At 44.8% G+C, this 26,252-nt stretch overlaps 1 protein-coding gene across 1 annotated transcript in view; it reads right to left on the reverse strand.

The window, feature by feature from the left end:
- Positions 1-26,252, reverse strand: part of DNAJC11 (DnaJ heat shock protein family (Hsp40) member C11) — a 117,092-nt gene that overhangs the window by 23,678 nt on the left and 67,162 nt on the right. Inside the window, exons 5-7 of the mRNA XM_018576915.1 lie at positions 12,140-12,268; positions 9,986-10,108; positions 2,116-2,189 (exon numbers count right to left, since the gene is read on the reverse strand). Coding sequence (XP_018432417.1) covers positions 2,116-2,189; positions 9,986-10,108; positions 12,140-12,268 — 326 coding nt within the window. The remainder of the gene's footprint in view (positions 1-2,115; positions 2,190-9,985; positions 10,109-12,139; positions 12,269-26,252) is intronic.

A 26,252-nucleotide genomic window follows, 5' to 3' on the forward strand; every position in this document is an offset into this window, starting at 1 on the left:
CCCCACTTCGTATGTGGTTTACTGCAATGGTCTGTTTCAGTACCCACCTAATATTGAGTAGTTCCCCATTTTGCTGCCAAAACAGCCCTCCCGTGACCCATAGCTCTCTATATACTGAGCTTTGGGTCACGGGAGGACGCTAGTTTGTGTTCTCCCGTGACCCTTAGGAGAACTATGGGGAAAAGCACTGACCCCATAGTTCTCCTTTAAGCTTGCCCATATTTTATGCTCCAACACATCAAATTCAGGGACAAAATGTGTATAGATAGCACCCGGGGTAGCCACCGCATTCTATTTGTAAGTTTAATGCCCAGGTGCTCATCCACAAAAATATTCATAAAAATTCAAAGTAGGCGTAGAGGCACTTAGCAGTCTTGCAGCAAATAAAATCTGAATCCTTGCAATGGGGCTACCACTCTGCTTGTTGTGTCTAGGGAGATAAAATAACAGAGTTATACTCACCCGAGAGACCAACCCGGCTGGCTCCTAGATGGGTTTCTTCACCCTCGCTCCCCCTCCGCTTCAGCAGTCTAAGATCCTGTGAGTCATCATGTCCTATACAGTGTATAGGACATGAGAACAACGAGGGACTTTAAATCGCTCAAGCGGAGCTGGAAACAGGTTGCAGGGACCGGTCTAGGAACCAGCAGGGATTGCGGTTCAGCTTAAACAAAACAAACACTTAACCCTTGCAATGCAGGGGTAGCCCCACTGCAAGGGATGAGATTTTATTGCCTGGAGTTCTTCTTTCATTAGGTTTTACATCTACTTTAACAGAATTCACCCCCCTTTCCCAATACACAATTTTTTTTTTCTTTTTAACATGAAGACTTGTTAGGGCGGATGAGTGCTGTGATCAAATTAGGAAATCAATTCCAGAAGACGCAGGCCCTCTTCTGGCAGCACGGGGGTACTGCATGGGAATCAGGCAGATCTGTGTGACGGTGGTGTCCTACATAGGTCGCTGCAGGAGACGAGTATATTCAGCTCCAATAATGCTGATGTTAAACAAACAGCGACCTAAATAACAGACTGCAACATTGGCACTGTTTATGGGGTCATCGGCTTATTTGGATTGGGGAATAAATTATCTCATGCAAATGCGAGCTACCTTAAAAAAAGTTAATCTAGTGTATCTTATTTCAGCTGTGAAGAGGAGGCCTTACTTCTTCACTCAAATGACCCTCATAGGTTTTAAAGCTGCAGTTTAGCTCAGCTGACTGCGTCATTGAGCATAGAAATAGAGACCAGAGGCTATAGCGGTGTTATGTGTTAAAGGGGAACTCTGGTCCTTTTCAGGTTTGCAGATATAAACTGGGTCTGCCTAATCAAAAATAGACTCTTTGCAGTCTCTAATGACGTGACAAACCCACAAAGCTCCTACTATCTAGAGACAATGTGAGGTAGGTCACACAAGGTGGGTGGGAGTAGTAGTCTGCTTATCCATGGCAGTAGTATCTGGGAAGGTTTTCATTTATCCAGGTTATGATCTAGTACAGATATATAATATGATGTAGCAGTCACATCTCAGCCCTCTAAATATGACCTAGCTAATCCAGGGGCGGACAACTCCGGCCCTCCAGCTGTTGTGGAACTAAAAGTCCCATGAGGCATTGCAAGACTGACAGTTACAGGCATGACTCCCAGAGGCATGTTGGAATTTGTAGTTAAAGCAGCTTGAGGGCCGGTGTTGCCCATCCCTGAGCTAAACCATGTCCTGAATAAATGAAAACCTTCACGGACCTATTAGAAGTCATTCTGGAGGGTATACCTTGAAACTGGTGCAGGAATATGAAAAATGGCAATAAAACTTGCAGACTAAGGAGCAACCCAGGAGTCCAGGAGCAACCCAGGAGTCCAGGAGCAACCCATGAATCCTAAAACACCCAAGTACATTTTCACTAATTTGACTCCATTAATCCAAGTCACTATTGGAGGTAAAGACTAATGGCGTTATGTACATCTAACCCGAAGCACAAACTCTGTGCTGATGTGGAGACCATTTATTGTGCAAAAGAATGTCACAGTACATATGCAGTATTTTCATAGACTGCCAATACACCTCTTAAAGGCTATGTATATTGCAACTGTGATAAACAGTCCTATAGATATTACCATTTTGGAGTTAGATTCCGAAAAAACTTTAATCCAAAGAGAGGTCCCTGAAGGTCTCCAGCTCCAAATTCCAACTAAAAAAAAAAAGCAAAAATATAATCCACATAACAAATATTTATGCATTTATGTTTACAATACAAGAAGCTTTGGTCTCAGCCATGGGGTAGTCAAACTTCGGCCCACCAGTCATTATTTAATAGGCGGCAGTGAGAAACTGGAAAACATGAATGTGAGGCAACAGCTCCACCTGCTGGCTGGATATACAAATACATAATTTCTTTTTTTACAGGCTGGATGAAAAAAAAGGAGTTAAAAATAAATATTCGTACTTTTTCCTGCAGTAAATATGAAATTCTGGACATATTGAGCGAGCTTTTTTCAACAGATGTTAAAGAGAAAATGGAAAATATAAATGTGGGGGGGGGGGGGAACTGGACTAAGAAAATAAATAATATATATTTTTTTTTTACATTTTATGTTTTCATCTTGACCATAATAAAGACATTATGTAAAAAACCCACTAAAACATTCCCTTTACCAGTCGCCGTGGTGTAGGAGTTTCAATGCAGTTGGAGTCACTTATTGCAAAGCAGCACACTGACACAAATAAACAGATGAATTATGTACATGATAAACGACATCATATGCTGAAATATGCACATCTATTAACCCAGCACAGGAAACACAAAGTGTCTTTGCTTTGTTTGCATCCTTATTTGAATAGCCTCAACAAAATATACATAAGCCAACCGCTGCTGGGAGCAACACACAGGAAAAAAAAAAAAACGCGGCCTTCATAATGCGTCTCGGACAAATTTAGAATTCATAGTCGGATTTTATTCTTTTGCACAACAGGAGTTCTCGCAAAGTAGAAAGTAGGGCCAGATAGAGTGTCTTCCTCTTTAAAGGGCCAGTGACCTTCCTTCTCTTATTTGGTCCTTTTTGTTCTAATGCATAATTTATGGCAATTTAAAGTGATATTAAAGGTTTTTAAGCTCCATCAACTGCTGATTCCATGGCTTGCAATTAGGGATGCACCGATACCGATACTAGTATCGGTGCCGATGCCGAGTATTTGGGCGAGAACTCGTACTCGCCCAAATGCTCCGGTGCCTAGCCCGATACCTGTAATGACACGCTGCCCGGCTTCCTGACTGGCCGCGAAGCCGGCTCCATGCTCCCTCGTCACCTCATGACGAGAGAGCATGGAGCCGGCTTCCCACGGCTCCATGCTCTCTCGTCACATAGTGACGAGAAGCATGGGGATGGCTTCCCTTCTAATTGGGAAGCCGGGTGGCAAGTCTTTACACTCCGCCCGGCTTCCCAGCTAATCAGGAAGCCAGGTGGCGAGTCATGATACGCTGCCTGGCTTCCTGAATGGGACTTCCAGTACTCAGTATTTGGCATCGACGAGAACTGAAAAAATTATATCGGTACTCGTACTCGATACCGAAATAACGGTATCGGTGCATCCCTACTTACAAAGAATGCTGCTCCTTGATGCTCAAAAGTTTTGGCTTCCTGCAGAATCAGCTGGACCCCTGAGCACTGGCCCTGATATCTTTTTAATCCATATACATTTCAGCTTACATTGCAAGTTATACTGGCCTCTGTTTTTTTTTTTTTACTGCTGCTAGCATGGGCTCCAGCTCTTCGTTGATGCCGGGCCTCAGCCCCTCATGTAGAGCCCTCGACTTGCCTAACCATGCATGCGCAGTGGTTTAAAGGGTGAACTAGCCCATTAATATGCAATTTTAATGAGATAATGTGCACAATGTGGCCGATGGTTTGTGGGCACCTGACCATCACACCTATATGAGCTCACTGGACATCCCATTCCAGAAACCATGGGCATTATTATGGAATGGCCCTCCTTTGCAGCTTCAACACCCTCCAATCTTCTAAAAAGACTTTCCACAAGTTTTTGGAGAATGTCTTAAGGGAAATTGTGCCCGCTCAGCCAAAAGTGCCTTTGTGAGCCAGGCACTGAAGTTTGGACGAGAAGACCTTGCTCACAATGGGCATTCCAAAGGTGTTCAGTTAGGTTGAGGTGAGGGCTCTATGCAGACCACTCAAGTTCCTCCACAGCAAACTGGTCAGAGCCATGGAGCTGGCTTTGTATACAGGGGCACCAGACTGAAAGTGCAAAATGTCTTTGCATGGTAATAATGGTTAGTAAAGGCTACGTGCCCAATTTTATTGGAATGGGAAGGCCACCAAACTCATACAGATATGATGGTCAGGTGTCCAGATACTATATAACAGAGGTACCCAAACCCCAGCACTAAAGCTGCTGTGGAACTACAAATCCCATGAGGCATTTGCATGTTGGGTTTTGTAGTTTTCGCCACAGCTGGAAGGCTGGAATTTGCTTACCTCTGCCAACTACAGCCCTCCAGCTCTGGTGAAAACTACAAAACCCAACATGCAACTGGCTCTGGGAGTCATGCCTGGGAGTCTTGCAAAGCCTCATGGGATTTGTAGTTCCACAACAGCCGGAGGGCCAGCATTTACCTACCCCTGCCATATAGTGTACCTTACTGCATACACCTGGAGGTAACAGGTCCCTTTTTTTGTTCTTGTTTTGTCCGATGTCTAATCTGAAAGTCTTCATTATATAAGCTCTGCATAATATATTGGCGTCTTATAAATAAAGGACAATAAATATTATACGATTGTTTCGAGTTATTCATTTGCAGCCCTTTATTACGTGATGTACGGTGCGGTGTATACTATAAAAAGATACTATAAAAAGAATAAAGAATAAGTGAAACGGCCATAAACACTCTTCATAAATAGGTCTATAAATTCTCCGGAAGATACCTCAACTTTATATTTACACTTAATATGTATTAGCGGCCCGTCTTGGTTTCACTCTCTGGCATTGCTCTTTAATACGCACTGATAATAGGATTTACATTATAGAGTATCCAAAGATGCAAAACTTTCTTTTTGATTGAGTATTGTATTGGAGTAAAACCTCCGCGTCACCTTCTTCCCCTTGCTTCCTGCCTCAGAGACACCACAGGAAGCGATCTGGGTTCTGGGTAGATCATAGACTGAATAATAGCATGCAATGTCAAGCTGCAGTTTCTAAAGCAAGCAAAATACTTTCTTGTATTAAGAGGGGTATAGACTCCAGAGACAGAGACATCATCCTGCCCCTGTACCAAGCATTAGTAAGACCTCATCTGGAATATGCAGTTCAGTTTTGGGCACCAGGTCACAAAAAGGATGTTGTGGAACTGGAGAAAGTGCAGCGAAGGGCGACCAAACTCATAAGAAGCATGAAGGAGCTCAGCTATGAGGAACGATTAGCTGACCTGAATTGGTTCTCTCTGGAGAAGAGGCGATTAAGGGGGGACATGATCACCATGTATAAATACATAAATACATGTCCATATAAAGAACTTGGTGCCAAATTATTCACTTTAAGGTCACTGCAAAGGACAAGGGGGCACTCTTTGCGTCTGGAGGAAAAGAGGTTTAACCTTTGCATACGGAAAGGATTCTTCACAGTTAGAGCTGTGACAATGTGGAATAGACTCCCCCAGGAACTTGTTCTAGCTAGCTCGGTTAATTGTTTTAAAAAACATCTGGATGTATTCCTAAATGCACAGAATATTACTGGATATTGAGTTCTTAGAGGTATATTAAGCATCAGAGATTGTTGATCCAGGGAATATCCGATTGCCCTATGGGATCAGGAAATAATTTTTTCCCCTGCTGGAGCAAATTGAACCGTGCTTTATAGGGGTTTTTTTGCCCTCCTCTGGATCAACATTGGGTAATTGTGGGCATAGTGTTCTGTTTAGAAAGCCGGCTCCATGCATTCTTGTCACCTAGTAACGAGAAGCATGGGCATGGCTTCCCTGCTAATTGGAAAGCCAGGTGGCGAGTCATTACACACCGCCTGGCTTCCTGAATGGAACTTCCGGTACTCTGTATCGGCGAGTACCGAAAAAAATATATCGCACTCGTACTTGATACCGAAATATAGGCATCAGTGCATCCCTGCCGGATTTTATTCCTGTGTCCATGTAGCAGATTTTCCCTCACTTCCTGTCCGGTGAAACTGTTGTCACCATGGCAATAATGGAGTCTTGTATGGCAATTAAAACCTGAAAGGGGTTCTAATCCTTCCCCACTCTATCCAAAAGAAGAAAAAAAGTTTGGCAGGACTTGCACTTAAAAATACCAGCAGCCCGGCTGCCATTCAACAGAGAGCTAGATAACAGTGAAACCTAACAATACATACCTTATGACATCATCACTGGATCTTTGTACTTTTGTAATGCAATGCAGGCAGATGATGGCTGGTGGGAGGGGCCGGCAGGGTGCTGTACATAGCTTCTTAAAAACATCAGAGCACCCAGCACTCCTACTCAAGAGTCCTCAGTCCTGATGCAAGCAGTGAGTTGGCTTGTGGAATGGGGTTATGCAAATATATTTAACTATCTTGATGTGTGTTAGTCAGCCTGGAGGAGAGGAGGCTGTATTTGTATGCAGACCAGCCTAGGCAATGGCCACATGTGATGCTGAGCCTCCATAATTCAAAGGGTACAGAGTGTTGCAGGCCTAGGTAATGCCCACATGTGATGCTGAGCCTCCATAACTCTAAGGGAACAGGGTGCTGCAGGACTAGGTAACCCCCCCATGTGATGCTGAGCCTCCATAATTCAAAGGGTACAGAGTGCTGTACATAGCCTCTGAAAAACATTGCAGCACCAAGGCCCAGTACTCCTCTCAAGAGCCCTCAGCCCAGTGAGCTGGCTCGTGGGAGGGGTTATGCAAATGTATATAATATCTAGTGAGTGTGGAGGAGTGCAAGTTGTATTTGCATGCAGACTGGCATATGACACACTCATGTGATGCTGAGCCTTAATTCAAGCAGCTGAAATCCAGCGAATGAACAGGATGGGCCAGGGACAGTCGGGCTGGAGAGAAATGGGATAGATCAGGGGTGGGCAAAATCCGTCCCTTCAGCTGTGGTGAAACTACGGATCCCTTCATGCATCTGCTTCCGGGAGTCATGTCTGTGGCTATCAGAGTCTTGCAATGCCTCATGGGATTTGCAGTTGCACCCCAGCTGGAGGGCCAGAGTATGCCCACCCCTGGCCTAGATGAAGCTGGAGATCCTTCAGCCAGGAAATGAGGTGGGCTCCATCTGGCTTCTCATGCACGTTACCTCCCCTGCAATAAGGCCGGTGCCTGAAGATCCGAGGGTGACCTCTCCAGTTCCCCTACAGATCCCGGAGGTGCCTCACCCCGGCCAATAAGGCAATGAACGTTAAACTTCTGCTTGTTTTCAAATGCGAAATGAGACATCTTGGCTCGGGGCCGCTGCCCCATTCAACCCTTAAATTATAACCGGTCTATCTGATTCAATCTCATCTCTGCAGCTGGCAGAAGTACCTCTACTCCTCTCCTCCGGGCTCGGGACTCGGGAATAAAACAAGAGAGGTCTCTCCGGAGGAGACCGCGCTGTCTGATAACCGACTCTCCTCTCGGAATCTAATTAAGGGCCTTTCGGATGGATTGCTGCTTTTTTGCATTTCCATTTGGTTACACTCGGCTGTTTCTCAGGTCTCACAGGTGGCCGGGACTGCTCTCCAGAGTCTCATGTTAAGTCATGTCAGCAGTTATGCATGAGAGCCGCCTTTGAAGTTGGAGAGAGAAAGAGAGAGTGAAGGGGAGAGAGAGAGAGAGAGAAGCGAGTCTATGGTCTCGTTTTTCCGAGAGCGGGTGACTTTCATAGCGGCTTCTCAATGTTAATCTGACATTTTCCAGTCTCAGCACTACCCCGCCGCCGCTGGTTAAAGATGCAGTATTTATTTTCCTGATAAAATTTAGACAAGGCCGGCGAAAGGCTCCAGCGGCGGTAAACCGAACCCGGGCGCGTCTTATTTCTTTTTTTTTTAGAATCCTAAGTGAGATCTCTCTCCGTTGAGGACACAGAAGGATTTTTTAAATGACTATGATAGGGAATATTTTATGCGGATTCGCCTTTGGCTACAGCCAGTCTGCGTAATTAGCTGCGAGTGCATTCTCGGGAAACCACAGTTTATACCTGAAGCATTAAAAGGAGGAAATCGACAATGGAAATGAGGAGTCTTCAATTCCGGATAATGGAGACGTTATAATGCAAGACAGGTGACAGGTTATGCTTCCTCCGGCCCTTGTTGATACAGAAAGCGAACCTGTTGCTGCGACTGATTCAACCCGAGCTGAACTCGACACAAAAACTTCCATCTAAATATATTCCTCAATGGCCACATAGAATATAAATCCACTTTGTGTGAACCAAATGCCTGTGCAAACCCAGATACTACTTTATAAGTAGCAGTGACATCATCATGGTGCTGCACATAGCCTGTGCAGAGAGCAGAGCTGTGGGAGGGACCCAGCAGACCCCGCTTACTACAGGAGGGGGCAGAGACAAGATCCGTCACCCTGCACAAGGAGAGAGAGCAGCAATGACTGGTCTTTATTACAGGGGGGGGGTGGCGGAGAGAGAGCATCAGTGAGCGGTCTTTATTACAGGAGGGGGCGGAGACAAGACCAGTCACTCTGCACAAGGAGAAAAACAGCAGTGACCGGTCTTTAGTACAGGAAGCTCCAGATTTCACACTGGATTACCGCACAGATCTGGACGAAATACACAAACCTCACCAAGATTCAAGGAAGAATACACATGACTCTTGTATTTAGATAATATTAAAGTGTATGTAAAGCCACAACAGAAAATGAAAAGGTTAAAATCCTTGTCGTCTGTAGATGATGCATCAGGTCAGCACCACTCTCTGTACTGGGCAATGCCGGAGTGGAGGTAAAGAAGAAAAGGGCTTTGTAGGACAGGGGTAGGCAAACTCTGGCCCTCCAGCTGGGGTGCAATTACAAATCCCATTAGACACTGCAAGACTGACAGCCACAGGCAAGACTCCCAGAGGCATAGGCATGATGGGATTTGCAGTTTCACCACAGCTGAAGGGCCCCTGGTGTGAGGTTAGATGACCAGTCTAGAGACTTTTTAAATAGGTAAGTAAACCGAATTAAAGCATAAATCTCCCACCCCAGCTGCAGGGAGGCTGAGCTTGGAACTTGGCTTTAAGGCAGGGGTTGGTAATGCCGGCCCTCCAACTGTTGTGGAACTACATGTCCCATGAGGCATTGCAAGACTGAGTTTCAGGCATGACTCCCAGAGGCAGAGGCACACTGGGATTTGTAGGTAAAGCACAGCTGGAGGGCCAGAGTTTCCCACCCCTGCTTTAAAGTGTTCAAATGAATATAAAAAAACTTGAAAAAGAAGAATATTGATCGTGTGTAAGTACAGCAAACTGGCAGGGCATTCTGGGACTCGTAGTTCCATAACCAGAAACCGCAGCGCCCACCCTTGATGTATACAAGCTGTTCAAGAACTGTAAGGCAAACGCTGACAAAGCTGGGGGGGGCGGCCATTTTGAGCCCTTTGCTTTTATGGATTCCTTTTCCTCGATGAGACAATTTCTCTCGAGCAAGTTCAGCATATTTAGAAGACACTAACTAGTAGCCTTGGGGACCTTGGTAATAATTGATACCCCTTAATCACCCACGCGGGCACAGGCTGCCGCGCAACGTGAGAGGGGGAGCCCAGCGCGCGGCACAGGATTCCCATTAGTGTTGTCCTTCACAGGCAGCCAGCGATGTAGAAAACCTTTGGTGTCTGACAGGATGGTTGACAGCCGTAATTACATAAACACCAGTTTGCAAACTACCTCGTCGTCCTGTTTTGCAATTTATACCTGTAATGTTCGGCATGTGTGTGTTATTTTGCTTAGCTAACGGTTTCTCGGTCGGGCGATCACTGCGGTTATATCTTCACGGTGCTTACCTCTCCCCATCCCTTGGCCGAGGTCACTCGTCTCAGAGCGAAGTTTATTGATCCGCCGCCGTTGCCGTTTTGCGTGGAGAGGCTCCCGGAAAGGATGGCAGTGTCTGTCGCTGTGAGGGGAGCCTGGGAGGGAACAAAAATGACATATATTTACCGATCAACATTCTATTAGATTTGATTTCATTTAAAAATACCACAAACTTTTTTTTTTTTACATTTTGAATAGAGTTGGGAAGGGTTAGAACCCCTGTCGAGTTTATATTGCTGAAGGTACAAGAAAAATGCAAGCTACTGGATCCAATGTTCGCAGCCAGGCCTTAAAGGAGAACTATAGGGTCAGTGTTTCTCCCCATAGTTCTCTTAAGGGTCACAGGAGGACATATACTAGCGTCCTCCCGTGACCCAAAGCTCAGTATCTCGCGAGCTGAGACCGCCGCAGCCTGGATGTAGCCCGACATTACTGTCGAGCTCCGCCAAGCTGCGTGATTGACAGCTGGCTCTGCCTATCTAGGAGGCAGAGCCAGCTGTACCGGCTCCCTACCCCGTCCATTCCTCCAATCAGCGCTGGAGGATCGGAGCGGGGATGTAGGGAATCCCAGCGGGGAGCCGTGACTGACGTTCACCGCTCTCTGCAGGGAGATGATCGGGAAGTGAGCGAGTGACGGTATGTGTTCGCTCACTTCCCGATCTATTGAGCTGACGTGTGACAGTTTCATTGTCACACGTCGGCTCGAACTATGAGGGTGAGTGATTTTCACTCACCTCATAGTTCTCCTTTAAGTAGTGTAGGGGGAATGATCCTCCTTGGGCACCTCACCCAGGAGTGGTGGCCGAAGGTGGGTTCCTTGCTCACATAAGGACTGGGTGCGCATGGAGGAAAGTGCCAAAAGCAGAATGTCCAAATTTCATTTTATGTCTTAAAATCTTACATGTTATTGGGGTTTGAAGCGTCCCGCTTTATCCGGGCTTGCTACTGTTGAACAGACTATTAAAAGACTATAAAAATCCAACGCATTTCAGGGGTTCAAAGAGGTTGGTTCTTTGCTCAAGTAGGGACTAGGTGTGCAAGAAGGACTCTTATGCCATAAAAATACAACGCATTTTAGGGGTTCAAAAAGGCCCCCTTTATTAGGGCTTGCCAGTGTTGAACAAAGTGTGCACTAAAGTGAAGATCTGATCATAACCAGCAAACATGAAATGAATCCTAGATCTTCAATTTACTCAAGTTGTCATAGATCGCCAACATTTCGGGGGCACGCAGGGTCCCTTCTTCAGGGAGACATAGTGCCATAGAACAATGACTCTAAAATGTTGGCGTTCTATGACAAATTGCGATGATGACGCAAACAATTGAATCAAGATCTAGGATTCATTTTGTGTGAATGTCAGTCACCGCTCCACGCAGGGATTCCCCCTCCCCTCTTCGATCCTCCAGCGCTGAGTGGGGAAACGAATAGGGAAGGGGCGGACACAGCTGGATCTGCCTCTAGATAGGCAGAGCCAGCTGTCACGCAGCTAGGTGGATCCCGAGAGTATTGTCGAGATCCGTCCCGGCTGCGGCGCTCTCCGTATATAGCGGGCAATAGCTCGCTATATACTGAGCTTTGGGTCACGGGAGGAGGTTAGTATATGTCCTCCCGTGACCCAAAACAGAACTATGGGGAAAAACACTTACACCATAGTTCTCTTTTAAAGGCAATTATCTCAAAGTAATAAACCAGTGTACAAAGCCTCAGGTGGAAGCTGTCATTCTCTCAAGCAAAAGCCTAAAAGGGGAATGGGGACATCTTTTAGAGTTTTCTCACAAATGCATCAGGCTCACTTTAAATTCATCTACCACCTAACAAGAAAGACAGGAGATGAACCAATATATTGATACCATCTCAGCCAGATACATATATTAGGGTGCCATGTACTTTGCTGATCATCACCTACTCTCCTATTTGAAGGGAACTAAAACGTGCTAATTGGTCACATTCAATGATTTCAGCATCTCCTCGATATATAAAACAACATGCTGCTTCGCCATTAGATTGCAGCTCTCCATTAATAAAGATGAGCCAATGCTAAATACAAATTGAACGACACTCAATGCGGCTTTGCCTTGCACATTCAAAAATATTTTAGCACGGAGAGAGATTATCTGTGTAATACCTCAATAGACTGAGAGATGTGCATACGGTTTATTTCAATATGGGGAAAGCTGCTTCCTGGTAAGTCCTCGAATTCTTCATCGTAGCGATCGAACAGCTCTGTAGCGTCAATGCCGACACTTATTGTTCCCTGTGAGAGAAGACAGAAGTGGCAGTTCACCATGGACAACTTAAATATAAGCAGGAGCTAAATCGACTTATAAAGTGTGCTCATCCTTTATACATACAGATACCATTCCACAGGCTTTAAGAGCATTCGGGAGACTAGACCCCATCCACTCACACTCAACCTTGCATACAGTGGAGGCATGGCGTCCATTGTGCTGCCTGTACAGGGGCTGCTTAGAAATTAAAACTTATTCGTTGACTGGCCACCATGGGCAGCTGTTCCCATTTCAGACATTATGAGGCATAATGAGACATTATGAGGCATATAATTTCAGATTGTAAGCCCCCAGGGGCAGGGCCCTCGTTAACATCTTGTATTGTATTGTAACTGTAATGTCTTCCTTATATTGTAAAGCGCTGCACAAACTGTTGGCGCTATATAAATCCTGTATAATAATAATAATAATATAATGGAAGTAAAGATTACTTAATTCTTAAAGCACAACTCCGATTTCCCACAGCGCTCCCACACTCGCATGCATTTTTTTAAAACAATTCCCAGAATACATACCTGAATTACCTCAACTGCAGCCTTCAACGTGGTCATGTAATGAGCCGGGATCCCTCTTTATCATTAATGGTGCATGGTCCCCTGCTACATACATCAATGCTCACATGTTATAACATGCAGTGTGCCATTGTGAGGTCAAACACCCTCAGGGGGGTGTATCACTGATAGCCCTGACTCACACTCGCGGGGCGTCAATCAACTTGGAGAGGACTGGCGTTGGGCAATGGAGGACTCAGAAGGCAACACTGGGCAACTAGAAATTTGGGAACTGGACTGTTTTTTGCCTGTAGAAAGCATACCACTGACCGACTCTCAGTAACCGTGCTAGTTCCAAAGCACTTCTTTGCATGAGATGCTGTAAAGGTGCGCTGAGCCCTCGAACCAATACTCATTCAAAGAGTTGAGCAATGGCAGTCTGAATTGAGACAGAAAAAAATAAAACTATCCTGACAAGTTTCCCTTTTAAAGCCAAGTAGCTAAGATTTAGAAAAAAAAAAAAGTCGGATAAGCAAGAGATGGATCAGCAAACTCGCAGCTATTAAAGGAAATGAGGCGCACTAAATCCAGTCAACTGATTAACTTTGCAGCCGAGGGAATGTACACAACACATTATGGTGCCGTGCAGCTTAATGGCATTGCTTCCTTCACGTTTACAGTGGCTGTGGCCTTTTCCGATGACGCGCTCGTCTCTTAGTGCGGAAGGAGAGGCTCGCCATCCATCAGGCCTCCCATCCCTCCGAGATTCAATTATGACGAATGCTGTACCCAAATTAATCCACGTGGCCCACTTCCCGTGATTAGCCGCGGTATTTATGGGGCATTTTTCATTATGGGATCCTTAGGCCTGGGCCTTGCCTGGATTAAGCCGGCTCTATGTGAGGTTTACGAGCAGCTATGAAAACACTTGCGGGAATACACATTTCAATTGGTATTCATTATATGTTTCAAGTGGGCAAAGCCGTTATTCACGAGAACTAGTTCAGCCGATCTTGAACTTTTCTGTACTCGGAGGTGACATCAAACTTGCTGGGCCTCGAAATGCATTACGTTTTTCTGAAAGGAAAGCACCTTACCCAAAGTAACCAATCAGATTCTCCCATTTCTGTGTGCAAGGAATGTAACACAAAGAAACAACAATCTAGCTGGGCGATAGATTTCCCTTTCATATTTGGATTAAAAAGAGCCACTTATTAACACATTAAAAAGCGTGTCTGGAAAAAATGCTTCAACATAACAACCAATGTTAAAAATTTCCTCTAGACTGTCCATAAACAGATCAATAAGGGCGGACAATGCTCCAAATTTCAAACATAATCTGCTATTATCACACCATTTCTGACCTTCAAGAGGGTAATAATGAGTTTATGCTAAAGATGGCGGCATTCTTATAATAGAAAGATTTTCCAGTTGCTAGAGCAGACAGTAGCACAATGGGGAGACACGGACAGATTGCAGTCACCCTATGCGAAGACATGCCAGAACACGGACCTTCACGGCAAGTAATATTTAACTAGATGATCCGGTGCTCTGTCTCCTAATTCGGCCTAGGTGTTGTCACTCTGTCACATGGGCTTTCAATGGAGACTACAATGGTTTGTTTCAACACACATTTACACATGCATGAAGCGGGTATACCCGCAGCCTGAACGAAAAAAAAAAAAAAGAAGAACAACAGATCCCCATCATCACTAAGGCCTTGATCACACCAAATGCAGTTTGCCCGTGCAGTGGGTTGTGCCGCGTTTTTGATGCTTTTGAGTTTCTGCACGTGCAGTGGGTTGTGCCGCGTTTTTGATGCGTTCCGGGTCGTTTTTGTTAAAAAATTTAATAAAATGATTTATTTATTTTTTTAGTTTAAAATGGGCTCTCAGTGCATTCCAGGGCGTTTGCATGCGTTCCAGAGCAGGTAAAATAGGGCCTGTTGTTTTTTTTCCTGCTCTGGAACTGAACGCTGCAATGTGAACTGGAGCTAAAAATACCATTGGAATACATTGGACGCAGTTTTGATCCGGTCTGTAACTGCCCTGCTCCTGGAACGCGCTTGGTGTGAACAAGGCCTTATGAGCATTGGTCGAGGAATCCCCCGCTGTTTCCTTTATCCGCTGTCGGAATACCCGAACACAGCTAGCAGCAGTTCGGACAAGAATTTTCCAACCGGCTCCTTCGATCAGCTGATTGAGGGATGCCGACAGCGTGTATATCTGGCTTAAGGCTTCACTCACACTTGAGCTGAACCTTTTTGGTCATTGTGCAGGGTTTTGTGTTTGGGCATTTCTATGCGGATTTCAGGCTTGAGCTTTTTTATTATTATTTTTAGCCAATGGAAAGATCATTAGAAGGCAAGAAAGCATATGACAAATGTGTGTTACATGTGCTTTGTAGGTGCTCCCATTCAAGTCCATCGGGGCCAAGATGTGCAACATTGCCACAAAAGAACCTGATTTTACTTTAAGTGAACAGCCTAAAGCTGCCCATTTACTGTAAATATTTTCTTTGTTCAAACCCCAGGCTGAACAAAGAAAATATTACAGGTTCCTCCATCGACACTTCCGAACGGTGATGGAGGAATCTCCAGCTGTTCGCACTGTATTCCGACAGCCGACATCGGCCACTGTCAAAACAACCCAACAGAGCCGGAAGCTGCCAGCTTAGTTCGTTCAAAGATTTTCCAAACAGCTCCTTCATTCAGCTGATCAAGGGATGCTGGCCGGAAGGGTGTGTGCGAACAGCGGCTGGTTCATCAAGAACTAGCTGAAAGTCTTATGGTTGCACTTCAAACTGCTCAGGTGTTAATGGGGCCCTAAGAAATGCCATGCAGCCATTGATGGGGTGCATATAGACAGGAAGTGGCTGCAAAAAGACTGCAGAAGATGCAACAAAGGGTGAAAAGAAAGGGTAAAACTAGGGATGCACCGATATATCGGACGAAAATGGCACTTTTGGCTAAATGCCAATGGTGGCATTTTTCTGCTGAAATAGCGGTGCATTCGCTGCTCTGTGTCCCAGCGGTGAGGAGAGAAACTGTCACAGGCAGCCGAGCGCTGTGAGCGGCTGGCGTCTCACCTCCCACACCGCTCACCTTCCTGTCATAGATCGGCAAAGCAGTGTGTGGACGGAGGAAGCCAGCGCTGTCACAGGAGACCGGGCGGCGGTGTGGGGGAGGAGTCAGCTGTTAGATCGAGCTCTCCTCCTGCACCGTTTGCTCAGCCTCCTGTGGCAACTGTCAGGATGGAGAGCGAGTACAAGCAGTCTGTGATCGCTGAGTGTTTGTACATAATTGAGGACAGAGTATGTTTACTATAGCCTTAATTATTAATGACTGGGAAGTGATCTACATCACCCCCATTCATAATTGTAGTTATAGTAAACACGCTATGTCCTCATGTTATAAATGAACAGGAGCACTCAGTATGGAGCACTCAGTATAGAGGCTCATATAACAAGGGCTGCAGAAAAAGAGATTGAGGACTCTGTGTTCTCAACCTCTTTTTCTATTTTAAAAAGAGAAATATCGGGGGTCTGTTTAGATCCCTAATATTTCCCCGAAGCCCCTAAAAGTAAAAAATATTTAATAAAAATAAATACATTTTTTAAAGATTATCGAAAATAAATAGAAATAAAATATTTGAAAAAATTTGTAAGAAAAAAACTTTCATTTCGGTTTCGTTTTTAAAATGTTCATTTTGGTGCACTTCTAGTTAAAACAGTATTTTTTCTTAAAAAAGGCAATTGTTTATTATTCATAATACAGTACTAGCAAACTAAACACCATTACATTGGAGTTTCCATCAGCCATAGGTAAAGCCCAAATAGCAGTCGATGATGGCAGCCAATGACCAATCGCATGGCATTTTCCAAGATCTGCTTTGCTTTTGAGTCTCTTTCAATTGCTGCAGATCAGCAGCCGACAGGAGGAACATGTGAATGTGCGTGTTCTACAGACAGGTTGCAAAAGAACACGTTTCACGGAGTAAAAAAGGCCTCAAAATAGAAATTTAAAAAAACCCCTCCGTCAGACTGCTTGAAACTTTCCATCCATGTATAAAAGCAAAAACTGTTTACCTCCCTTTCAAAGCCAAACCTACAAGGCTTTAAAATACACATTTTGCTGCTAATGCTGTCCCCTTTTACAAGGGTTTCAAGTTTAAAAATTGATCTTTCTTCCTTTTCTTTTTTGATATAAGGCTCCGGAGAATTCTCCTTGTAAATTCCCCTCACTTTGAACTCCTTATCCAAGTCCTCAGCGACACTGCCATGAAGCGACTCTTCAGAGAAAAGATGCGGCTCCTGTGATGTTCGGCGCGTAGCTCTAAGACCAGACAAAGCTAAAGCGGTGCTCAAAGTTTGTACTGGAAATTAGGACTTAAGCACTCCGCCACCCAACTACACTGGAACTTCTCACTCTGTGAACTGGACCATTGCCTGCATGTATGGAGACCACTGAAGGCCCCTTTGAAATTGAGACAGGTGCAAGTATTCCCTAATGAAGGGCATTTGCACAGCAACATCATAACATGTTTCAGAGTGACACAGAAGATATTTATTGTTTTAAGATACTGTGAAGGGTATTTATAAAAAAAATGGAGCAAACTAAATCTGGAGCAGCTGTGCATGGGAACCAATCAGCTTCTCTCTTTCATTTTCAAATCTTAACTGAACAGAGAAGCCGATTGGTTGCTATGCACAGCTGCTCCAGATTGAGTTTGCTCCATTTTTGATAAATTCCCCCTACTGTATATATTGAAGTAACTGGCTTAAAGCAGTCCTTTACAACTCAAAAATCGAATTCTATTAATGGTTCCCTCTATGTATGATGATGAATAATAACACAGACACGTCAGATGTAAAATGCTGCGATTGTGAAATACTGACACTTGCAGAGCATTCACTTCCTGGTTTGAAAGGGCAAAATGACTTCAGTTTGGCAAAGCAATGTACACCGGGATTGCCTTATCAGCAGAGCATTGCTGGGAAATCTCATCTGTAATCTCTGGAGATCTCTGGGAAAGGACATTTTCCTCCCCTGAGATGATGTGCATGGTCACATGTGCCAGAAATCCAAGAAGTAAAACGAGAGCTACTAATCTGCCCTTAGTAAACATGGCCAATGTGCGCAGACTGGGGAGGAAAAAAGAGAAATAAGGAATGCAAAGAATACAAAGCCGGCAATTATCTAGAAAAAGATTTTATATTGGAGGACAAATTTGTTCTTAATTGTAAATTGCAGGCCACAGGCTCTTAGGGTGACTTAGATCATGGGATGCCCAAACAGGTTAAGATACGGGCTAGAGCAAACAGAGAGCTGCTTCATGCACCTTAGGAAATCAACTGGCATCAGGTGAGGCCTAAAATCCACCTGGCAAAACCTAAATACTGTGAACAGAAGAGCAGGTGGCAGCCTAGCAAATGTGAGAAAAAAATGCTTGATGCTGAAAAGCCTATTAAGCACCAACACATATTGGTGAATGTGCTGTAACTGGAAGTCTTGGTATTCTTTTGGCTATAGGCTTGAATGATGAGTTGTCTAATCCACCTAGCAATAGTGAAAAGAGAGGCAGGATGACCCCTATCGGGTCCGTCAGGAAGGCCGAAGAGCAAAAGCAACCGTTTAAAAAAAAAAAAAGAAATTGTAGCTGAAAAGGTAGACTTGTATATACCACATCCAGACAGCGGAGAGAAATCTCCCTACAATGTTTTGGAGAAGGACATAGAGAGGGAAGAACAATGTCCTGGTTAAGGTGGAGGGAGAAATCTACCTTGAGATGCAACACCAGGAAGGGCTCTTTACAGGATAAGGCCACAGAGTCAAAGACTTGCTTCGAAGAAGTGATAGTACCACGGAGGGCAACTTTCTGAGTGAGCGCAGACAGGAATATCCCTGATAGGGTTAAAAGGTGGCTTTTTAAGGGATGACAAGGGTTGACATTCCAAGTTGTGACTGGGGAGAGTACAAGGGGAGCAATGTAAGCAAAACCCTGCACAAAGGCTTTTAAAAAGGGAGTGAAAAGATTCGCTAGGGCTGAGTTTCGACCCTTGCTGGTACTCAAAGCCAAATGCTGATCCAGACCACACTGGAGAACGGAAAGGGTTCGTACTACGGAGTAACCTAACCTCGCACCACCCAAAGTAGACCTTCCAGGAGTGGCAGTAGGCTTTGCAAAAAAAATGACATCCTAGCCTTCAAGAGCAAAGGAATGATTGAATTCACTAGGCCCGTCCCTTTAAGATCTGGGCCAAAACAGTTCCGGTGTAATGACGTGTACAGAATGCCCTTCATCTGGACCCTGCAGAACAGATGAGGAAAGGAGCTTTAGAGGGGGAAAGGCACAGATCAGATTAAACTGAATGAACGCAGTTACCAGAGCATTCGCCACAAAGGTCGAGGAATCCCTGTTCCTGACAACAAACCTACCTGCTCTGTTGAACCTGGATGCAAGGAGGCCAAAAGGTGGTCCAATTAAATATTAGAGTCTGTGACCTTCTACTTTGGCCAGGCAGTGTAGGTGACTGCAATTGTTTTCTTGCTTTCAAGTTATTTTTTCCTTTATTTGCACCTAAAAGTTCTGGAAAAGTAACACAATCTCTGTTCCTAGGGTTACAGCACTCACCCATACATCCGGAATTAGGACACGAGAAACAGGATAGGACTACAGATGCCCTTCCCTTATCTATTCTACACAACAGAGAGGTATGGGTCAGTATTCCTCAGAGATAACAGGAAACAATGTAACCGGTAAGAGGCAGCACAGGCAGAGGCTGTCAAGATTTCTGGAACATCAACAGGTATTTTTTTGAACGTTTAAAACAGATATTACAAAAAGATTTCATTGGTTTATATGACAGACCAAAGGGGGTCAAATTAGATTTTTGTTGTTTTTAGATTAAGATATGCTTCAATAGCCGACATCCACAGCAGCCAATCATCTTATATTTGTTATTATTTCAGTACAGGCTTCAAGATGAAAGTAAGATTCTGACTGGTTGTCCTGGGAAAAACAGACCGTTACACTTTCTGGTCCCTAGATGCAGGATGCTTGTGCCGCAGTAATGTCTCATAAAGATGGCAGTCTGCTTTACCACCACTCTAGCCTCAGCTCGCACAATGGCTGCCTTTACGTCAAGGGCAACAAGACCAGTGGATTCCAAATGGGCTGCACTACACCTTAACCGGCTGTAGGTGGTGCCAATCGCTTTGCCATCTTTGCCAGCTGTCAAAAGACAAATTTCACCAGAAATCGTACAAAACGCGTCGTTACAACACAACATTTTCTCACTCAAAACTTTATTCGTGTTTTGCAGAAAATAAGATGTTGAATGTCACGACATTAAGCGGGATTTTTAATGGAAGTGTTTTAATGTCACCTGATTGTGACAAGTAGTCTTACCGATGAGTACAGTTTGTATTCACAGAGGAGCGGCTTTATTAGGTACAGTTACTTCTTGACAGGAAGAGCCAGACTGAGAACTGTGTGGCTGCAGAACACCATAAAGCTCGCAAACAAGGACAAGAAGTTCAATTTTGCCTAAACAAAAGATATAACACAATGGGGGGGTGCGTGATTTCTTTTTTTTTTTTTTAAATAGTGCCTTGAGTTTAAAGGATATTATGAAAAACACCCACCCAGAAAGTGGCACCTCGGTAAGCAAAACAGCACAATAATGAGAGGTTAGATGACCATGGCTACACTTGTTTAATGCCCAACTCTAGGTTGCAACCCCAAAAAACACCAACATTTACAACGTGCATACCTTAATTCCAACAGTATTCCAGGCGGTCATGAGAAGACCGCTATCCTCTTCTCAATCTCCAGCATGTGGAGCTTATAGTTGTGTAAATGCAACTCTATTAAATATTCCACAGGCTACCTGTTGACACAAGCCTGGGGGGGTGGGGAGGGGGGTCTCCTTTACAGGCTAAGCTCACAGGAAGGAAAGTAATGATGTTTGGAGTCATTCAACCCAAATCTGAGCCTGCAACCAGTGTCAGAGGATGATACAGAGAGCATCGCTGACGCAAGGGGAAGGCAAGTCGTGGACTTTATATTTTATTTTTAATTATTTACAAAAAAATTCAAGCTGAAGTTAGACTTTAAACTACTTTAAGCCCTCATCTGCTCCAATAACTGCTCAGTACACCAGTGGTGAGCAAAAAGGCCTCTGTGATCACAAGTTAGACCATGGAGCAGATGGACTACAATAAAAAATCAGGCCAGGACCCACTCCCGTCAGCCAAGAAGAGGAAAACATAATATGTAAAGAAGAGCTCTAATCTGAACAAACTTCTCTACAAAGCTTTAAACATTTTTTTAAACCTCACTGTCTGGCCAAAAAAAAAGTCACCACCTGGATTTCAGGCAGTGTTATGATCTGGGGTTGCTTCAGTTGGCCAGGTCTAGGTTCAGCAACCTTATGTGCCCAAAAAATGAGGTCAGCTGCCCCCCTGAATATACTGAATTACCAGGTTTTCCCATCAATGGATTTCTTCTTCCCTGATGGCACATTGCGCATATTCCAAGATGGCAGTCAGGATTAAAGGAGAACTATGGGGTCCACCCCATCAGTACTTCGTTGGGCCACCGCGTGACTCTACGAGATGACTTCGTTGGGCCGCCTCGTGACTCCACGAGATGTTGAAAGGTGATGCGAGGAATCTGACACTGCACTGTTGCCCTTCTGTTGTCTTGTACCAGTCTTGCCACTCTCCGTTCTGCCCTAACATTGACTAGTCGCTGACTGCCCCAATTCGCACGTTCAGACCCAGATTTTGGGCTGACAGTCCAGTCTTTAAACACTTTAACAACAGCTGCTCTTGAACATTTATCGAATTCTGCTGTTTTGCTGATACTCGCTCCATGGCTCCGAGCGCCAACAATCGTCCCACGTTCAAAGGCTGTTAAATCGCGTTGTTTCCCCGTATCTTCAGAAACAAATCACTTCTACTGTCGTGGTAAACAACCTGCTTCCCTATTTATAATGGTCTGGCCCTCTAGCAACTTCAGCGCCAAATTATACCTAATTTGCCTACAAACGTCAGGTGGCATGAAGATTTCTAAATAGAATTTCCGTATTACTTTCTCTGAAGCTTTGTGAAGATTTGTGAAGCTGCAAGAGGTGATGAGAATAATAGGTTGTTAATCCTGGGACAAAAAAACACCCAAAAAAGTTCAAAGCAGAAAAAAAACAGAATTGTTCTTTTGCACATATTCTCCACAGGGTGCAAAGCATTTACAGGGGTTACGTCCATCACAGAGTATACATGGATGGGGCCACCTCCTCACACACCCACTAACACCCCTAAGTCTCATACAGCCTTGGTGAATCCCCTACCAAAATCAACAGCTCTGTAATGGAGACAAACCGGTTAAATGCCATCTGGCTAAAACAATTCAATTTAACCCTTTTAATGGCGCAGAAGCAGCCCTGCTCAGTCACAATAAGGAGACATGAAGCGAGGACTGCTGGGAAGTCCCGATCTACAAGATGAAGCAATGAAGCTGAAACATTGTTGGCTCCGGATGACTTATATTTCACATAAAAACCAACACATGAAAATAGATCATCTCCCCCCAGATGCAGCCAGCGCCGGCGAGGCATTACGAGACCGTTCACTTGGGTAACTGTGACAAATACGCAACTCGTGTTCGCCGTGTTCTCATGAATCTTCGCCACAGCATCAACTACAAGGCTTGTAACGCACTCCATCAAAAGGCTCAGTTACGTGAGGGAGCCATGTCGATGAACTCCACGGGTTTCCTCGGAGTGGTGCTGTTGCCTTGACGGTGCGGCAGCCATTTTGTGTGCTGTGGAAAAAGGACTTCCATCTATTATGCCAGACCTTCAAGACTCCCATTTCCTTCACGCTCTCCGATGGGCCCTATTGCGATGGCACGAATTTTCACAACTCTGAAGGGAAGTGGCTCAGCGAACATGAGTGTGTCTTTTGTCCAAATGCAGGTACGGTTGGGTGTTTTGGCCAAATACCAGCAAACATCACGACTTCTTCCTTTACCGCTAGATTATTTCAATCTTAACTACTTAACGTCCGGCCGTTAATTACATTGGTAAACTCTTAACACGCCCTGCGCACATTGTTCACAGCCAAGAGCGGCTGTTACATAAAAGTGTTTGGCCGGCTATAGAGCCACCTGATCGCTTGTATGGTGTGGGAAGTGTTTGACCACCCTCCCCTCTGCTACCAATCAACTCTGGCTCCACTTTCCCCTGTGAGGGCCCAGGACTGGCTCAGCAGCTCTCTGCACCAAGATTGGAGGGAGATCGGCACACTTCCAGCAGCTCACCTCCCCCCCGATTACTGAAAATGGAAGTGATGTGTATTATCTTCCGATCATCATCAGGTACAGGCTGCTATAGCTGGAGAAGAAATTGATGAAGCAGATCTCTGCCTCATCAGCTTCTTTTGGGTCCCCGGGTCACGTTAGAGGTCTAATATACACAAGGTGACAAGCTGAAGCCGGCTTCCCGGCCAATCCGAAAGCCGGGCGCCGCGTCATTACACGATGCCCGGCTTCCTGATTGGCCGGGAACCTGGCCCAATGCCCCCTCTGGCCGTTCCTATACGAGGGAGCATGGAGAGAGGAGTGCCCGGCTTCCTGATACTGTAAGTATCGGGCTAGGCATTGGAGCATTTGGGGGAGTACGAGTACCCGCCCAAATACTCGGCATCAGCACCGATACTAGTATCGGTACATCCCTAGATTTAAGCACAGTAAACTCTTTGTTATCCGGTATTCAATTAACCAGAACTCTCATCTAACCAGAAAAAAAAATTGAGCGTATTAACTGTTCTGTTGATCTGCGGCATGTATTATTCTGGAAACTATCATGTGTCTATTTGCTTTTGATTACTTTATTTCAATATTAATATAAAGTCAATAAAGAATTTATGTTACGATATGGTATAGTATGGGGTATGGCATCAGTTAGACCTATTTTTAAAAAGCAACTCTCAAGCAACCAGAAACTACATTTATCTGGGATCTACCAATCCCCGTGGATGCTGGATAACAAGGAGTTCATTGTAATTGGATTTATATGTACTTTAAGACTAAGGAAAAAAAACAGACTATAAAATGACTAAAATGAGGCCAATAGTACTTAGCAGCCTGGAAGCCTTCTATAACTGAAATAGACCTCCTATAGGAAATCATGTAATACAGAAGGGGTAGGCCAATTCCGGTCTACACCTGTGGTGCAACTACAACTCCCATGAGGCATTGCAAGACTCCGACAGCCACACAAACTACTCCCAGAGGCAAGACGGGATTTGTAGCTTCACCACAGCTGGAGGGCCAGAGCTGCCTAGCGTCTGTTAGAAAAGATCAAAAGCCCACAAGAAGGGGAAAAAAGAGGTTAATAGAGGCTGGACAGTCGACTGTTGGAGTAAACAAAACAGCACGGTTTGATTCCGAAGACGTTTTGCGGCAGTGAATTGAAATTTGAAACAAATATAACGGTTATTGCCGATAATGCAAATGAACGATCTAGATAAAGACGGTGCAATTCGTGGAATTGGCACACTGGGGCTCATTTGTAGGAAGTCGCAGCGGGGGAAGGGGGGGCGGGGGACTTGCGCATCAGCAGATCGAAGACTGAGGGAAATTGACAAAGTTGTGTTTAGCAATGCAAGCGGCAGGTGTTGTGTTACAAGGACAGGAAGGAAAGGGATGGGGAGACGCACAAATAAAAAAAGAAAACGGATGCGCTCGGATCCTTCAGAGACGCGACGCCACACTGAGATCTCATCTGGAGCGCCGTAGATTATTATCAGCCTAACATTCAAGGTTTAGAAAATGATATGCAATAAAACAAATCTCAGCTAAGCACTATTTACATCAAATCCGGTAATATAATTTCATTGCGGCGGAACGGCGGGAAAAAAAAAGACAAAGACAAACAAGCAAACGGGACTTCTGTGAGGCCACGCCTCCACCCACACGTCATTGATGTCAATGGTAGGGTCAAGATTGGGTGACCTTCATTTAAAAATACCTCTAATGAGGGCATTGCTCATTGAAAATGCTCGCTGCCTGGCTGTTACGTTGAATCAATGGCTTCGATACGCAGTCAGCGGCCTGAACAAGTATGCAGACCAAGATTTTACACTTGGCTTCATGGGAAATACTGAAGCCATTGGATCAGTATGACCACCATACGACAGGAGGAAGGTGACTGCAAGGGCAGTTTCAGTATTTCTCACAGTACAGTTTTCCTTTAGCCAAACTCCATCCTTTATATTTGGGGTGGCATTTTATGTCCTGCTAGACTTTAATGTCCTCACTCAGTTTAAAAAGTCCTCACTCAGTAAGTGGTTGGTGTCACCACCAGAGCTGCAACGGCTTCCCCTGCATTTCATCCTATGTGAAAAGGCTGTACTTGTCAATTTAAACCACTAGATGGGGCTGTGTGCATAACCGTTAATCGCACAGCACCGATAAAAAAAAAAGCTCTTGCAACAAAGATGCTGGGGATGCCAAACTTTCTTCTTTCCTCCAGTTGAGGACTACTTCGAGGTGAATAATTACAGTAGGTTCAAAGCTTGCCAGGGGAACTCATTTGTATAAGAACAGATCTCCACAAGAAATAAAAAATAAGACTACAACATGATCTGAGGATTTTGTAAAAACAAGTTTAGGGATAAAAACTAGGAAATAAAGCCAATATAAAAAGCTATACTTGGGCTGGATTCACATCTGTTGAGGTGCGATAATCGTCGTATGTTGACATATGTTGTGTTAGGACAGCCTGTTTATTTGAATGGGCTGCCTAAGGCGCCATTCGCATATAGCGTTTGCCTCTTCCGTGCGGAAGACTGCACGGAACGCGAACACTATATGTGAAACAACTGAACACACTCCACTCGTTTGCGGCTATTGTATAGCTGCGAAAGTGCAGAATCCGCCGCATTATCGCGCTTGCACTATTTTGGGGGTCAAGCGATATCAAACAATAGTCCCCCACAGTGGACTGAACAATTCACAATAAAGTGCATTGTTTAGAGTGGCTCTGCGTGTGCGCGGACAGCTGCCCCAGTGTCAATGGAGGCTTACGCACCAAAAAAGGTGCATAAACTTTTTTTGTTTTAATGCAGCGCCCCACAGTGCATAGTAGTGTATTACCTGCATTGCGGTTCGCTGCAAAGTACATCCATGGGCAAGGTGAGTGGGGGTGCCATAAGGAATGAATGTCAATGTATCATCTCAATGTGACACTCACGTTTTGCGCATTACTGCATCCCAACAGTGTGATCCCAGTGTTAATGGGGCTTGTTAACCCCTTAAGCTGAATCCACACTACTGGGCTGCGGTAATGTGTGCGTTACTGCAACACACAAACATGTTTTAGCGCTGTGGTGCAATTTATTCTTAATGGCACCCCAACATACATTGCCAACGGATGTGTGCAGCAGCACACCAAA

The sequence above is a fragment of the Nanorana parkeri genome, unplaced genomic scaffold, assembly GCF_000935625.1.
Source record: "Nanorana parkeri isolate BGI_ZX_2015 unplaced genomic scaffold, ASM93562v1 scaffold5, whole genome shotgun sequence".
NCBI classification, from domain to species: domain Eukaryota; kingdom Metazoa; phylum Chordata; class Amphibia; order Anura; family Dicroglossidae; genus Nanorana; species Nanorana parkeri.